The sequence below is a fragment of the Monodelphis domestica genome, chromosome 3, assembly GCF_027887165.1.
Source record: "Monodelphis domestica isolate mMonDom1 chromosome 3, mMonDom1.pri, whole genome shotgun sequence".
In the NCBI taxonomy this organism is placed as follows: domain Eukaryota; kingdom Metazoa; phylum Chordata; class Mammalia; order Didelphimorphia; family Didelphidae; genus Monodelphis; species Monodelphis domestica.
The window spans coordinates 335,812,803-335,829,441 of record NC_077229.1 but is presented as its reverse complement, the minus strand read 5'-3'; the positions used below and the strand labels follow the sequence as shown (position 1 = coordinate 335,829,441).

At 39.7% G+C, this 16,639-nt stretch overlaps 1 protein-coding gene across 1 annotated transcript; it reads right to left on the bottom strand.

Moving 5' to 3' along the window:
- Nucleotides 1-10,671: 10,671 nt before the first annotated feature.
- LOC107651734 (uncharacterized) lies at nucleotides 10,672-15,722 on the bottom strand. Its single transcript, XM_056820882.1, has 2 exons — nucleotides 15,140-15,722; nucleotides 10,672-12,689 (listed from the first exon to the last, which is right to left on the bottom strand). Exons 1-2 carry the CDS (start codon nucleotides 15,218-15,220, stop codon nucleotides 12,012-12,014), a joined length of 759 nt encoding a protein of 252 aa, XP_056676860.1. The 5' UTR covers nucleotides 15,221-15,722; the 3' UTR covers nucleotides 10,672-12,011.
- Between the last annotated feature and the right edge of the window lie 917 nt (nucleotides 15,723-16,639).

The following is a 16,639-nucleotide window of genomic DNA, read 5'->3' as shown; positions in this document are numbered from 1 at the left end:
TGCAAAGTACTTCAGCCATCTCTTCCAGGCTTTAAAAAAGGTTGACTGTAATCGAATAGAAATGTACTTGTTTTTTGTTTGGTTGGTTGTTATTGGGTTTTTTGTTTTTGTTTTTGTTTTTTTTGTTATATCTTTTCAATCTTTCAGGTTGTGTTTACACCTTTAGGGGGCACTATAAAGTTGATCGTTGAATTAACTAACACCCATATTAACCTGTATTCCTAATTAAATTAAATCAGTTTGTTCCATAAATTGTATATGGGGGCAGCCTTTCCGACTTGGAGCAAGGCAGAGTTTTCTTTAAACCTGGTTTTTCCAATCTGTCAATCTAAGGCTTAATCATCTTTCTAAAACTCTCTCAAACCCTTACCTTCTATCTTAGAATCAATACTGTGTATTGGTTCCAAGGAATAAGGGTGATAAGGGCTAGGCAATGGGGGTCAAGTGACTTGTCCAGGGTCACACAGCTGGGAAGTGTCTGAGGCCAGATCTGAACCTAGGACCTCCAATCTCTAGGCCTGGCTCCCAGTCCACTGAGCTACCCAGCTGCCCCCTTGAAACCATCTCTTGCAGGGAATAGCAAACTAATGGCCACATATAACCTGTTTCTCTATCCCTCCCTCTCAATGAATGTTTTTTATATTTAAACATTTTACATTTAAATTTATATTGAAGTATTTAAACCATTTACATTAATTAATTACATGTATTAATTATTCTATATGGCTCATTGGCCATATAAAACCAGGCAGCAGACTAGCTTTGGCCTGCAGGGGGAGAATAGTGGTTTGCTTACTCCTAGAATATAGAATACAGTACTAGCTATATTCCAAATAAGTCTATATTTGTCCCTATAAATTAAATTTAGTATCTATCTGACTTTATTTGGATAATGATAGAAAATAATGCTGAAGCATGTAAATATTATTATGGGTTATCCATCAATACCAAGCCTAAATTAGTGTTTTCTCACCTCCATTTATGCTGTCTAATCCTGTTTGTTCATAAGTGTTCCTATATCATCTCCCCTGTAAGTATGCAAGCTCTCTGAGAGCAGGACTAGGTTTTTTCATTTTTGTTTTGTGTCTGAGTTGGAGTTTTTTTGATCTTTTTTTGTTATCCTTAGCACTTAGTATTCTGCCTGACAGATAATAGTCATTTAAAGAAAGCTAGTTGATTAAGTATCATAATCTAATGTCAAGGAGATTTAGAACATCACAACGAAATCTTTTTAAAAATCATGCTAATATAATAAAAATTATAATAGCTTCTGTATAAAAATCCTGAGTGGGATATTTTATGCTCAAATAGAGTTATTAAAATCTGATTTCTGTGCCTTATGATAACCTGAATCAGGATGAAACTCCTAATGTCTAAGGAAATGGTTTAGATGCAATTTAATTGTTTAAAAGGTAATTGGAGGGGGCAACTGGGTAGCTCAGTGGATTGAGAGGCAGGCCTAGAGAGGGGAGGTCCTAGGTTCAAATCTGGCCTCAGCCACTTCCTAGCTGTATGACCCTGGGCAAGTCACTTAACCCCCATTGCCTAGCCTTTGACACTCTTCTGCCTTGGAGCCAGAACACAGTATTGACTCCCAGACAGAAGGTTTAAAAAAAAAAGTCATTGGAATAGGGAAATAGATATAAGTGATAACATTTGTGTAACCCAGTAGAAGTACTTATTAGGGGAGGGAAAGAAAATGAAATATGTAAACATGGAAAATATTTTTAAAATTAAAACAAATGTTTTTAAAGGCAATTGGCTAAACTCTGTTTTGATATCTCATTGTAGCATGGAAGTAACACTGCATTCTCAAAATGGTGTGGGCAGAGTATAAACTCGACTGGGCTAGTCACAGCAAGCTGGAAAGGCTTTGAGTACCATGATGGATGTATTTCTATGACCCGAGGACCAACTTAGGTAAATTTGAAAAGGCTTACTATCACACTGGTCCCATAATGATGAATTTCCAGCCACCCCAACTCTCAAGATCAATCTGCAAAGTTATGGAAGGTTTGGGATCTTCATCAGTGTGTGTGGGGGTGCTGGGGGGCTGGCCGGTGGGGTTTAGGGAAGCAGAGGCAAGCATGACTGCAACAATGAGATCATGGTCTCTTCAAAAGTAACAAAGTTGAAGGATTGCAAGGAAATGTATTTTTCATAAAGAGGTTTCTGCCAGTTTTTCCTTATGTGAGCACTTCACCTATTAATGAGCCCAACAGGTTCTATTCTAATTATTTCCTCCCTCATAAAGTTATTATAAGTAAAAATGAAAATGCTTTGTCGACTTTAAAGTGGGAGCTTGTATGATTTTGATCACATCACCAAAAGTACAGGGACCTCAAGTCGCCTTCAAACATCTTACCTTAAAATCAGAAGCTGACTTGTCGCTTTGTTTCTCCAGCTGTGTTTACTTGATTAAAGTGGCATGTACCTGGCACATTTGGAGCAGTAGAACAATTGGTTATGGGATGGGAGCCTGTCTAAACTGCCGATTTCGGCATAATTGATATGATCAAACAAGTGGGAAGACAAGTCAGCCCTAAAGTCAGCCAAAGACAATTTGAACTTGAATTGGCATGGCACTTTTCAACTGTAAAGACAGAGCCCGAGTTTCATATATGCAATGTTATATGAAGAGCTGTTGAAGGATTAGGAGAAGAGAAGACTTAGATAAGATGGAATGCCTGTCTTCTGTTGCCATGTGGCTCAGAGATACATAGATTTAGGGTTAAAAGGGAAGCTTTAGAGGCTACGAAGCCCACCTCTTCGTTTTACCAATGAGAAAATATAAGGCCCAGCAAAGTGAAGAGACCTGGCCTGAGTCACATAGATTACAATCTATAACAAGGCTGAAGTGGGATTCAAACCCAGATCTTCGGACTTCAAATCCAATTCTCTATTTTTCTGTTACCACTAAACCTCTGGAAGAGGGATCAGGTGTGCTCTGCTTGGTCTCAGAGAGCAGAACTAGATAATAGGTAGATTCTGCAAAGAGGTAGATTTAGACTGGATGTCAGAAAGGAAAACCTCAGCAATTAGAGCTGTTGAAAAGTGGAATTCACTGTATTGGGAGATAGAGGCTTCCCTATCCCTGAAGGTCTTTAAACAAAGGCTGAATGATTACTTGTAAGGTATGTTGTAAGAGGGATGGCAGGATCATAGATGTAGAGCTGAAAGCGACCTAAGAGTCATCGAATCCAAACCCCACATTTGACAGATGAGGAATCTGAAGCTCTTAATGACCTCCCTGTGATCACAAAGCTTTTAAATGTCAAAAGTGGGATTTGTTTTCAGCTCTTCCTGACCCCAAGTCCAGTATTGTACTCATGACCCTTTATGGAGACACAAGCTGGACTAGATGACCTCTCACTTCCCTTCTGATTCTAAGTCTGTGTTTCTGTGAATGGGAGCAAGAATAACCAGGACAAGAGCGGTAAATTTGGAAATCCAACTGAGGCAGATTATAGGATCATAGAAACACCCAACTGGAAGGGACCTCGGAGGCCAGAGAGTGCTACCATTCCTCTCATACTGCAGAAGAAGAAATTGATGTACAGAGAGTGACTTGACCAAGACCATGCAATTAGAAAGTGTATGAGGCAGAATTTGGACCTTGGTTCTCACTCCAAGTCAAGTGTCCTCCCTGTCCACTATAAGTACCTGTGGTGTGAAATTCAAATTGAAATGGATTGCTCCTGGCTAAATATTGACTTAGAAAAAAAAATTAACATTCTATATATTGTATTATATTTATTTTATTCAGTGTTTGTGAATTACATTTTAATTTAATTTGGCCTACACAAGAATTTTGCAACCTCTTCATGGCCCCCCAGGATTCAGGTCTGAAACCTCTAGATGACTGACAAGAATGGATGTGTAGGACACAAAAAGTAAAGAAAATCCCTTAGCCTCTCTTCCCAAGCTTCGAAGTAGTTGGGGAGAATTGCTTAAATGTTCCCAGGAGACAGTGTAGAGAGGCCAGGTGGAAGCACCAGCAAGAGAGCTTTGCTATCAATGTACTACTGAGATTTTAAGTGCGGAGACAGTAACCATTCCAGACAGACCATGAAGTCACCTCTCATCTCTGCCTTAGCTATAATCCCTTTTCTTACATTTGCTCAGTTATGAAAATGCACAGTATCTGCACATATTTTATAAAATTTGATCTTGTCAACCGCCCTGGCAAAGAGGTGGGACAGCATTATGACAGATGAAAGGAAGAGCAGTTAAGTAATGCACCCCAAAGCACAGAGCAAGTCAGGGGTAGAACTGATACTATTACACAGATCCTGGGGCTCCTCCTCCAGTGAATTGCCAACAGGTTCAAAGGGAGTAGTGGAGATCATGGGATAAGAGGTTTAGACTTGGAAGAGATCTTAATGATCATGTAATCCAACCCCCTTATTTTGTTGGAGGGAAATGGGGAAATTCAGGTCTGAAGAGGTTAAGTGATTTGCCTCTAAGTCACAGAGTAGTAAACTGGGATTCCATTTAGGTCTCTGTCTCTCACTCTAGCATTCTATGGGCTACAGTCCATTGCTTCCTTTAGACTTGTCCCTCATCACTAGGCAGTGCCAGTTGGGCATCCATGCCAGACCACAGGTACATGCACTCATTTTCGTCCTCCAGAGAGGCAACAAAGAGGTCAATGTTTTTATCCTCTCCCAGAGATCTCTTTTAGTAGTCCCTTTGGGGAAATATAATTCACCAAAAGGGGACTAGTGCTTGTGCCCATACCCTCAGATTCTCTGTCTTTTCAGCTTTACTCATTCACTATTCTTGGTCAGATTGTGCAGTAGATAAAGCACTGGGCAGGGAATCAGGAAGACTGATCTTCCTGAATGCCAATCCAGCCTCAGATACTTACTAGCTGTGTGACTCTGGGCAAGTGACTTAACCTTATTTGCTTCAGTTTCCTCATCTATAAAATAAGTTAGAGAAGGAAATAGAAAACTATTCCAGAATTTTTGCCAAAAAAAAATCCTAAATGGGGTCCCAAACAGTTGGACCTGAATGAAATGATGGAACAACACTCTTAGTAAACTCCTTTGAGCTGCTGGGGTAACCTCTCTGTGGTTCTCTCTGTATTACCTAGGATGCTAGTCCAAGCAAATACCTCCTTTCTCCCGTTTTAGTGTGAGGGTGGAGATTTTTTTCACCCCAGAGGACATTAATATCATCCAGGGAGAAAAAAAAAAGCAAAAGAGAACAAAACTTAGAAGGTACAGAATTGTTCCATTGTAATTCATGATTGTTTATTCCCCAAATACTTCTAATCTACCAGGACCAGTTAGCCAGCTTCTTGATCCAACTAGCCTTGCTCCCATTTCCATAGCACTTGGGCCTGCCTCTGCTGAGTCACTAACTAGTGATGTCCACCATACAGTCAGGTCACTAAATATTTTTGAGGCTGTGTTTCCTCATCTGAAAAATGGGGATAATACTAGTTTACTGAGAAGAAAGAGCTTTGTAAACAATAAAATCTGGTATAAATGTATTATGATCATGGTGTAGCCAATTAAAAAAATTTTAATTGGTTCTACAAATTAATAAAGAGGCATGAAATAATGGAAACATAGTTGGATTGGAACTATAGTGACTGGCTTCTGCCCTAAGCTCCTCTGTATGATCCTAGGAAAATCATTCTGTCACACAGGGTTGAGACTATTCTCTTATGACTAAATGATTTCTATAGCTCTTTCCTAATTGTAAATTCAGTGATTCCTGATTTCTGACTATGGAGCAATTCAAGCAGGAAGGATAAACTGATTCATCTTCAGCAAATGCTAATTAACTTTAATCATAATCTGGTATTAAGCAGACAGGTCTATTCAAACAAGTTCAAAGCAGAAAGAACAATGAAAAAGAAAGTAAACAGAAAATCCACCTGGCGTTTTTGATGTGCCCTTCATGGTTTGTGCCTAATGAAACTCTAATTCCCCAGTACTAGTCAGGAATTAAGAAATAGACCTCATCCAGAAATTTGTAAAATGTCCTATAATCATCAGGTTAGTGTGGCTGAAGGCAGAGGCACGACAGGGCATCAGTATGCCCCAGTTTAGTGCCAGAGTTTGGAAAACTTCCTATCCCCTCATTTGTAAATTTCATCCTCTGTTCTATGCTATTCAACTACCAAAGCTTTGAACCTTCACCGTTGTGCTCACAAAACAAATATCTACATGGTATAGAAAGCGAACTTTATGTATGACATTAAGACATGCAGAATTTATTTTTAAAAGCAACATGATAAAACATATCTCATAGTGCACATGTAGGCAAATGTTTCTGTACACGTACTCCTCTTGGGTTTTATATCTGATGTGGCATAGCCTATCTTGCCTACCTAATTTCAAGTTCTGCTTGAGGAACCCAACAGTAGCAGTAAATCTCTTCTTAGAGTTCAATGAGAATTGGTAATTAGCAAGCCCCATCTCCCTCTGTTTTCTGCTTAGTGTTGGTTCCTATTTTAAGTTGCTGTGCAATAAACAGATATTGGAACTGGAGTGTGTCTGAGAAATGTGAAGAAGGAAGAAGAAAAGACAGTGGTCCTCATATCTCTCTGACTAACTTTGTTTCGCAATTGTGACAGAATTGCCAATACTCTCAATATCCTCCTAACCAAGGCTCCCTGTAGAGAACAGGGATATCCTATTTCTCTTACCTTATCCTCCATCCTTGTCCTGTCTTGCCCAAATAAACCCTTACTTGAGAAAAGAAGAGAAAAGAGTATTTCTCTGAAATCTCATAGTTCACAGAAGAAAGGGGGGAAGGGAAACTGAAAGGCTTCTGAAGAGGGAGGAATATGGAGGAGGGTAGGCAAACTTTGATCCATTTAGTCATCTAGTATCTCTCAAATATACACTTCTAAAATATATCTATTACAGCCTCAGAATAGTAGGGAATTTCAGTTTGGCGAGTGGAAGAAACAATTTCCATATACTATTCCTTTGGAACCTAATATATTCTTTTTTCTCCACCATTAGCTTATAACATGAACAATTTCTCTTACAGTCTGCAGGTTTAGTCTGACCGTGACTCCGAGTAAAGAGAATGTTACACTTAAGAAAGAGTTTTCCTTTTTTTTTCTTCCTTCCCTCTTTCCTTCCTTCTCTTTCTGTTTTCCTTTCTTTCTTGTTCTTCTTTGCTTTTAAATAAACTCAACAAACTGCCAGCACACTCTTCATATTCAGCCTCTGAAGCACTTCAGATCATGCTAGAACATGCCTTGACATTGCTAAGACATTAAGAAATAGATTTCCAGAAGCCAGCCAGCTTCTATTGGCTCAAAGAATGACCTCAGTTCTAAAGTAACTTTGTGTCAGCCTTTGCTTCTCACCTTATTTCCCAGACTTTGTAATACTTGCTAAGAATGTGGTAATAAGAGTTTAAAGGTTGCTATTCCTTATTCACATTGTATCACTGAAAAAAAAAAGAAAGCCTCCAGAAAGCTATAAAAGTTGGAGTTTTAATGAGCTGGTAATGGCAGTAAAATTGACAGAATTGCCCTTTAAAGGAAGCAGGTAGCAAATCTTTAATGCGTGTGACTGGGTTACAGCTGGTCCTTTCTGCGATCAGGGAGGAAAAGCAATGACAGTAATTAACAATGACTTTCTGGTTGAACTTTTCAGGCTGAAGGTCATTCCATAGAAGACATGGAAAAGCAAAAAGGAAGGTAATTATGCTGCTTTCATGGTCAGAATCCTAATTTTTTTTCCAAGCCAGCTAAATAAGTGGTAGCTGACAGTTTTCCTTTATGCAAGCTGAACCAAATGTCCCTAGGGTGCAGACAGGATGTTTTCACAGAAAGCACCTTTGAGAAACAGATTAAATAAACAGCAGTTACTTTCACATTAAAATCTGAAGCTAATCAATGCCTTGTCATCACTCTTACTGCCAAACTGGCAGAATTCCCTTGTCAGATTTCAGTGGGGTGGTTTTAATGCTGTCACTCTGAACTAAGGAAAACGGAGACCCCGGAGGAAATGGAAAGGCATATTTGGGCTGGATTGTGCTTTCCAGGGCTCACAAGCACCCAACTGTAATTTCCCTAAGTCAGGAAACAGTTTCAATAGCAGTTTCTCTGGTTTGCGTGGTCATTGTTTCTTAGAAATGTTTCAACATATAGACTCAAACACAGACGTTTAAATAACAGCAGTGTAGAAGATGAGATCGCCTTCATTTGGTTTGCAAATCTCGAATACTCCATATGCTGGCTTCTCCACATAGCACTGCAGACTAGTCAATAAAAAGGGTGTTCAAAAGATTTGCCAACCAAAGAAACACGGAAGGCTCAATGTCTGGAAAGATTTACATTTCAAGGGAGGAAATTACAAAAATTATAGAAAGCTTTTTGCTTCCTCCCAGGACCGGGAAAGGGAAACGCTTGACAAGAGTTTATTAAGTGCATTCTATGTGCTAGGCACCATGCTAAGTGCTGAGGACACTGGTACAAGCAAAAAGAAAAACTTCAAAGAGCTTAATGAGGGAAGACAATTCACAAAAGGGCAAAAAGAGCTAGAAAGAGGGAGCTAGTGAAGGTACCCTTGAGGTTAAAGGGGGTTTTGAAATCTGGAAACTCAAAAACATAGCCAGGATGTGAATGAGGATTGACTAACCCAAGTTCCTCCAAAAAATGGAGGCCTCAGAAGGAAGATCCAGCCTAGCAGAGGGATGTTCCAGGGTGAGAAAGCTGCAAGGAAAAGGGATATTCTAGGAGGAGCCTGCAAATGAAGCATGACATTGAAAGCACTTACTCTGAGCCAGATGAGAAAAACAGTCAAAATAATCAAAGTTCTCAAGGAGCTTTCATCATACTGGGAGGGGAAGCTAAAGAGATCAGGGCCTACTACTTATGCATTAAAGCCTCATCCTCCATGATTATATTCTGTGACTACATCAAATGATGTAGGAGATAACCCTTCATCTATGATATGTAAATATAAAATATGTAGAAAATAAATAGAAAATAATTTCTAGAGAAGACCATCTGAGGGAATCAGGAATCTCTTTTCTTAGGGAGGCTGTTGATGTAGACATATCTCATATTTTCCTTTCATCTACTTTTCCAAATCTACCTTTTCTTTGTTCCTCTCCTGATGCTCTGCACTTCTCCAACATTCCCCAGCTGCCTTCTCCCACTGAAAAAATCCCTCTCTTCTTGCTGCCCCTTTGGGGAGTTCTTCCCTGAGCCACCATTTTGAGGAAGTGCCTAGGCTCAATATGATTACTCTTTATTCCTCTCTTGGACCTGCTCCGGACTCTCCAGAATGCTCTGCTCTACCTTACCTCTTCTTCCACAGTTTTCATCCCCCTTTGATAGGTTGTCTTCCACAGTTAGAATATAAACTCTTTGAGGGCAAGGATTGTCTTTTTTGTTTGTTTTCATTTTTATCCTCACCACTTAGACCAGTACTTGAACAGTTAACAAGTTTAATTAATACTTTTTTACTTGAATTATTATGTAGAACTCCAGCCTATTTCAGCCCTTCCTCAGACCACTGCAGTTTTACAATTAAGTGAATAAAAACACACTTATCCAATTAAAATCTACATTGGGATAGTACTGTCACCTACTGAGTTCATGCTTAGGTTTTATTGTTGTTATTGTTTTTAAAAACCCTTACCTTCTGTTTTAGAATCAATACTAGGTATCCATTCCAAGGCAGAAGAATAATAAAGTTTAGGCAACTGGGGTTAAGTGACTCACCCAGGATTATTCAGCTAAAATTGTCTGAGGTCAAATTTGAACCCAGGACCTGTCATCTCCAGGACTGACTCTCTTCACTGAAACACTCAGCTGTGAGCACAGGTTCCCTGCCCCTCCCCTTAAATTCTTACTTCCCATCTTAGAATCGATACCAAATACTGGTTCTGAGGCAGAAGAGAGGTAAGGGCTAGGTACTGAGGGTTAAGTAAATTGCCTAGGGTCGAACAGCATGGAAGTGTCTGAGGAGAGATTTGAACATAGGACCTTCTGTCCGTAGACCTGGACCTCAATCTACTGAGCCACCTAGTACTCCCTTAATGAATAGGTTTTTGAAGGACTTAGTTCCCGATGAGTTCATGGCATTTATGTTCCTTGTACATAGCCACACCCAATATTTACATATTTATTATATCACTGAGATTGTGTTATTCTTAAAGCAAAATTCTTCTTCTAATTAATATATAGGTAGTTAGCATTTTTTTATTTAATCAAATCATGTTATATGATTAAACCCTTTTCTCATTAATTAATATTTAGTTTTTTTATAAAAATTATAATTGGTTTACAGCCTCTAATTTGGGGGCAATTCCCTTTTTAGGTAGCAGAATTATATCTGTTAAATTAGAAATTAATAGAATACTGTATTCAGGGTCTATGAATATGACTGTGTGATGGGGATAATATTTGACTGAGTTAGAAAGACTGAGTCTTAACTTCAGCTTTGCTACTTTGCTACATGATATTAGGGCAAAGTTTTATATAATAAAGGAATTAGACTAAACAATCTACTTTGGCTGTAGGCTCAAGTTCTTAATGTAAAGTTTTAAAATATGTTTTCGATAAAATTTTCAACATAATTAGTTTTCTTGGTAATCCTATGTATTTTTTTTTTTACATTTAAAAACATTACTCTGAGTCTATAGTCTTCACTAGACTATTAGTGAGATTGATGACTCCACAAAATGAAGAAATTCTGGACTAGATGATCTCTCCTAACTCTAAGGTTCTTAATCTAAATATCACTACTTGGAATGTATAAAACCACCCACAAATCCTCCATATAGGATTTATCCAATATGCTGAAAAACTTCCTTTAGCTCTTAAATTTGGGGAGGGGGGTACCAGTACAATAGGTAAGCTATATCTGATATCCTTTACCTCCTCTTCCAATTTCTTACTAAACAGTATTTTGGTCATCTTTGGTAATGTGTGACATCTTTCTTATGCTCATGATAAGTCTCTCCATTTCCCACTCCCTATTTTGATTCTGTAAACTAAAATTTAAATGATAATTTTGAAAAATCCTTCAGGTACATTGAATTCTCATCTTATTGGCAAATATCTATGTTTCTTCTATCATCTCTAATTTCCTTTCCAGTCATTTCAGTTCTCTGTTGGTTCTCATTACTCTACTCTTCTCTTCTATGATTGAACTGATGCAGCATTTACCCTATCTTTCAACTTAAAAGCACTCTTAAAAGGGCACTGGAGAAGTGTTACACTTTTAATTTAGTCAACAGTTAAGTAAGTTGGATAGGCAACAGGCATATTCACTGTGATTGGGTTCTGTGTCAAAGTGCTAGGGATACAAGGAATAGCATAAACCTTCCCCAGTCTCAGGGAGCTTACATTCTATTTGGGAAGGCAACCTATAAATAATTTGCTCCACACAGGAAATATACAAAATACAGTTTGGAGAAATGATCAATGCAATTGTGTCAAAGAATTCCAAAGCTCAGCTGGCTGGCTATCTTTGAGCATGATGGATCAGTTCAGCCATCTTTTTAGTCACCAAGGTGTTGTGTTGACTAAACAGATTTGCTTTGGAGGTCATCTTTCATCTTCTTCACCTCATCTTTCATCTGCTTTGCCTCATCTTTCATCTCCTTTGCCTCATTTTCCAGCTGGTTGATTTTGGCTTTCAAGACACTATTTTCTGTTTCCAGATGACTTATCTTAGTTTTTAAGTTCTTTTCCCAATTGTCTTCAGCCTCTCTTAATTGTGTTTTGAATTGCATTTTGAGTTCTTCCAAAGCCTGTATCCAATTGGCTGGGATTTCTGATTTTTCCTTTGCTGATCCCTCCCCCTCTGTTTCCTTCGCTTTTTGCTCATTACCTGTGCAGAAGCTGTCTATTGTAATTTCTTTCTTCTTTTTCTGTTGTTTGCTCGAGTTTACCCCTTCTTTGCTCCCCGTATTTGGCTGTGCTCTTACTCCTCTCATTTTGTTTTGGTTTTGGGGCTGTCAGTCTCCCCTCTTGGAGCTTTGTCAGATCTCTTGGTACAGTCTCTAGGGGAGGAATGTTAGCTTCTCTGTCCTCTGGGGGCTTTTGATTGGATTAAGTTCAACTGGGCTGGGCTGTATGTGGTATGAAGCTGTGAGGCTCTGAATACTCCTGGAAAGCTGGGCTGCCCAGGCTCTCTCCAGTTCTCTCCAGCTGCTTCTCTGCTGTCCACAAGTGCCTTTGCCCGCCTCCCTAAACTCTGAGGAGTTCTGATGGAATTATGTTCAACTGGATTGGTCTGGATGTGCCCCGAGGCAACGGTGAGACTGGAGCCTGATGGAGGGACCCAGTCACGGCTCCCGTCTCTCCCTGGCTTCCTCCCCGCTGTCCAAGCTGGATGCTCCGAACCCGGCGCCCCGCTGCTCACAAAGTAGACCCTCCAAACCAGCACCTTTGCCCGCTCAGAGGTTCCCGCTGCTGCTGCTGGGGGCTCAGCCCTCTGGGTTGTGGGGGAGGGGTCCTGGGACCTTCGCTCTGCCTTCCCCTTAGCCCTGAGTATTCCCGGATTCCAGCTTTTGGGGGGCGTACCTTTTGATTTGAATCCAGAAGGAGGGTTCCCCGCTTCTGTCCTGTTGTTCAGCTTGAATTTCGGTGCCCTAGGAGCATTCAGTCTGTATCGGTTAAGGAAGGGTCTTCCACAAGGTCTGAACTTTTGCTGCTTGCTAAGCCACCATCTTGACTCCGCCCCCTGTGTTGCCTAAACAGAACAGAACTCACAGGCAAAAAACTCCAATTTGATTCTATGAGTAAGGTATACTAACCTAGCAAGTTCTATACTCATGAGGAGACTGGGTTATCCAATTAAATTTGAACAGTTTTCTTAATAGCTGCAATCCGTGCCTTGCCTTTCCCCCCCTTTAAACCTAGTGAGGAATGGTGGTTCATCTTAATTGAAGAGGATAAATGACATCACAATGTTTGGGGCCAAGATACAGTGTGTCTGACTGTGGTTGATCAGTCCAATACAAGTTTAGAAGTCTACCATGGGTCAGCCACAAATAGTCTGAACTTTTGGCATAGGGGCATCTCTAGATCTGAACATTTCACATTTCCTTACTATGATTCTGCTTTGCTCAAGAGCATAGTGCCTCTTTTGATACAGGCATGCCATGCTGGATAGTCCTATGCCAGTGTCTCCCATGTCTCACAATCAATACTAAAGTTCTACAGAGAGACTTTGAAAGTGTCCTTGTTAGAAGTAGGAAGATAAGAAGGGCAGAAAGGTAGCAAAGACTAAGATGGACTAAGACTTTGGGGAGTCTTGGTTTGTTAAAGGAGATACATCAAGATATTTAGTTCTTCATCAAGCTGAATGAAGTCAGGATCAATCTGTGTGGTTCTGACTGCCTTTTGGTGGCTACCCTTTACAGTATTTGACTTTAGTTTTGTAGCAGAGGCAAAACTTTGGTAAAATGGGAATGGTTCTGTCTGAACTGGGGGTGGGGCTTTGGTGTCCAGTGTCTCTGGGGCTGAGGTACACTGAATATGGATTTGTGCAAGGAAGGAATATCTTAGTCTGGCAAGTTGGTGGGTGGGAATGGCTTCTTTTTTTTTTTTTAAACCCTTTTTTTAAAACCCTTACCTTCCGTCTTAGAGTTAATACTGTGTATTGGCTCCAAGGCAGAACAGTGGTAAGGGCTAGGCGTTGGGGGTCAAGTGACTTGCCCAGGGTCACACACCTGGGAAGTGTCTGAGGTCAGATTTGAACCTAGGACCTCCTGTCTTTAGGCCAGACTCTCAATCCACTAAGCTACCCAGCTGCTCCCTCTGTCCCCATCTTTCAGTCTCTCTCTCTCATTTTATACAAAGTTCCCTGGGACAGGAGAAGGAGGAATAGGAATAGGAATACAGGGGGAAATTTTAGGCGATGTAACAATAAAAGATATCAATAAAATTTATTTTAAAAAAAAAGGAAATCTAATGGAAAGCTGATGCACCTGAAGGCTAATATAAGCAAAAATTTTGCTCTTTCCCCAAGTCATAGTAAATCATGGATTTCAAGCTGGAAGGGACCTTGTGGTCATCTGTCTTATATAAAGACCTCAGACCAACCAAGCAGCTAACACAGAGAAGTAGCCAACGGTATATGTGGCTATAATTGAAATCAGGCCAGCATTTCAGTCTTCCTCTGGAAATGTTTTGATTTAAGAATACAATGTCAAAAATACCTGTCTTGGCAGGCTAAGTACACAATTGAAAGGGAAAAATTGGAAATAATAATTTCACATAGAACAGTGAATAGGGATGATAGACTTAGAGGCATAAGGGAACATTGATGGCATCTAGTTAAACCTATCTAATTTTATAGATGAGAAACCTGAAGTCTAGAGGGGACAACTGATTTGTCAAAGGTCACAAAGGTAGTAAATGGCAAAACTAGAATTCAAATTCAAGATCTCTGGCTCCAGGGTTAGACATTTTTTCTACTGATCTGTTCCTGTTCTGAAAGCTATTTTAAATATCATCCAATCTTTGTCTCTTATTCATCTCAGATTTTAAATCCCAGTGGCTATAGATGGTTAACTGGAAAGGGGCTGGCCTTCAGAAACAGACAGACAATCCAAAAGGAGAGTCACTAATTGTTTGCTCTGAATGGACTCAGTGTTGACAAATATTGATGCTATGGGAGGTGTAGAAGTAAATGGCCTAGGGCCCTTCTTTAAAGTTTGTAGTCACACATGGGAAGAGCACAAAAGGCAGCTTACTGTGTAAAAACTTCAGTAATTCTCTATTACTTGTAGAATGAAATATTGAGTTCTTTCTCTGTTTGACAGGTAAACTCTTCACAATGTGTCCCTTTCTTCTCATTTTAGTTTTCTTGTATATTAACTTATGTCCTAGTATTCTGAAGTCCAAGCCTATTTGATATTCAGTCCAGGCACTTCCTCAGGCTCTTTGAAATTTGATCCAAAAATCACTCAGTAACTATCTGTTTTTTGAAACAAGCCTGTGTCTGTAGTTTCTATAAAGGCGGTTCTCCAGGATGGAACACAGGGATTTTGGAAGATGATGTCACTGAACAGGGGTCTCACTGAGGGATGGAAGAGTCTTTGCCTCCCCCTCCCAATCCTTTCCCCAGCTATTCACCTTTACAAGGTAACCTTCCTCCCCTTTCTTTTAGGATATATGAAGATGTTCGGTACATACCCCAATGCTTTCATGATGGCCCACTCCTTTTTTCCCATCTCTGAAGGGAGAATTGGATTCCACATCCTTGAAAGATGTCATCTTCCCAACTTGGCATCTCCTAGGTGTAGTTTATCAGCACTGACAATTTTACTGTGAACTTAGGAAGAGAAACTATTTACAATTTGGTGGAATTTTCCACCCATGGAAATCACATCAGTCCTGTCATTTTCCCCATCTTGTGTTGTTGTTTATTTCCTACCCTTTTCACAGCTCTTTTTAAAGATTGGGCCTCTTAGCCTTTATCTTTATGACATTTCCTTTTGTCACTTACAGGATTTGTGGAGAAAATGGAAATGGTCCTTGATCCTCCAAAACCTCTCTTCCCTCACATTGTTGTTCCTCTGGTCTACACAGAAATATTTCAGGATATCCCTTTCCCTCTTTTTTCATGTTCTCTTATTCTAGTGCAGAGAAGGCAACTTCCTGTCTTCTTTATCTGTATTGCCCTTGGCTTAGGTTACCCTCCTGGTCATTAATCATAATTCTTTGCTTATTCTTTGTTCCAGGCGGCTCCCTCTTAATTCTGACTTTCTGCTCACCAGTGATGGTCCTGCTCTCTGTTTATTTCATTTCAATCCAGAGGTCAACCCTCACACACTCTAGGGAATTGTTGTTCGTGTCTAGTTTCAGTGACTTGGGAAAGTTTTCCCTCTTCTTTACTTGCCCTACTTGGCACTTTAAAAAATCTTACTTTATTCTTTGCCACCTCCCACCTCACAGAAAACAAATTGTTTCTTCTCTGAAATCCTCAAGTCAGGAAGGGGGAGAGCTTGGGGTTTCTCCTTTGACTTTTAGAACAGAAACTTGGCTTTCCTTAGTGCATATACTCTGACTTTTAGACAGCAAAGCAAGCATATTTTACTAATTTAAATGTATTTGTTTGTTGATTTATTACATTAAGATACCCAAGAAACTCCCCCCCTACCTCTTCTCCTTCCCCCCATTAGAGAAGGCATCATTTGATAAAAAGATATATGCATATATAAAACCATGTCTTGTTTTTTTGTTGTTGTTGTTGATGAGTTCTTTCTCTGGAGGTGGACATACACAAGTCATTCTTCAAATAATATTTCTGTTACTCTATATAATGGTCTCTTGATTCTGCTCATTTCACTCTTCATGACTTCCATGTTTTTTAATTAGCCTGTTCATCATTTCTCATGACAGAGTCACAATGACACTCATCACAATGGTATGCTACAATTTGTTTAGGCAATTTCTCCTCCCTAATTGATGGGCAACCCCTCAACTTCTAGTTCTTTGACACCACAAAGAAAGTTGCTATAACTGGTCTAGAACATATTGGTTCCTTTCCTTTTTCCTTGCTCACCTTAGGAAATGAACTGAATAATGGCATTGCTGGGTCAAAAGGTATATCTCTTTGGAGTTATAAATCTGGAAAGATTGCTCTGGTCAAGCATATGTTTTGCATCAGATTGACTTGTGTGAAAACTTCGG

Coding starts and splice junctions, on each gene's coding strand:
- LOC107651734 (XM_056820882.1), bottom strand. CDS start 15,220: ATGACATCTTTCAAGGATGTGGAATCCAATTCTCCCTTCAGAGATGGG. Junction 12,690..15,139: donor GCCATCATGAAAGCATTGGG/GTATGTACCGAA, acceptor TGTTCTGTTTAG/GCAACACAGGGGGCGGAGTC.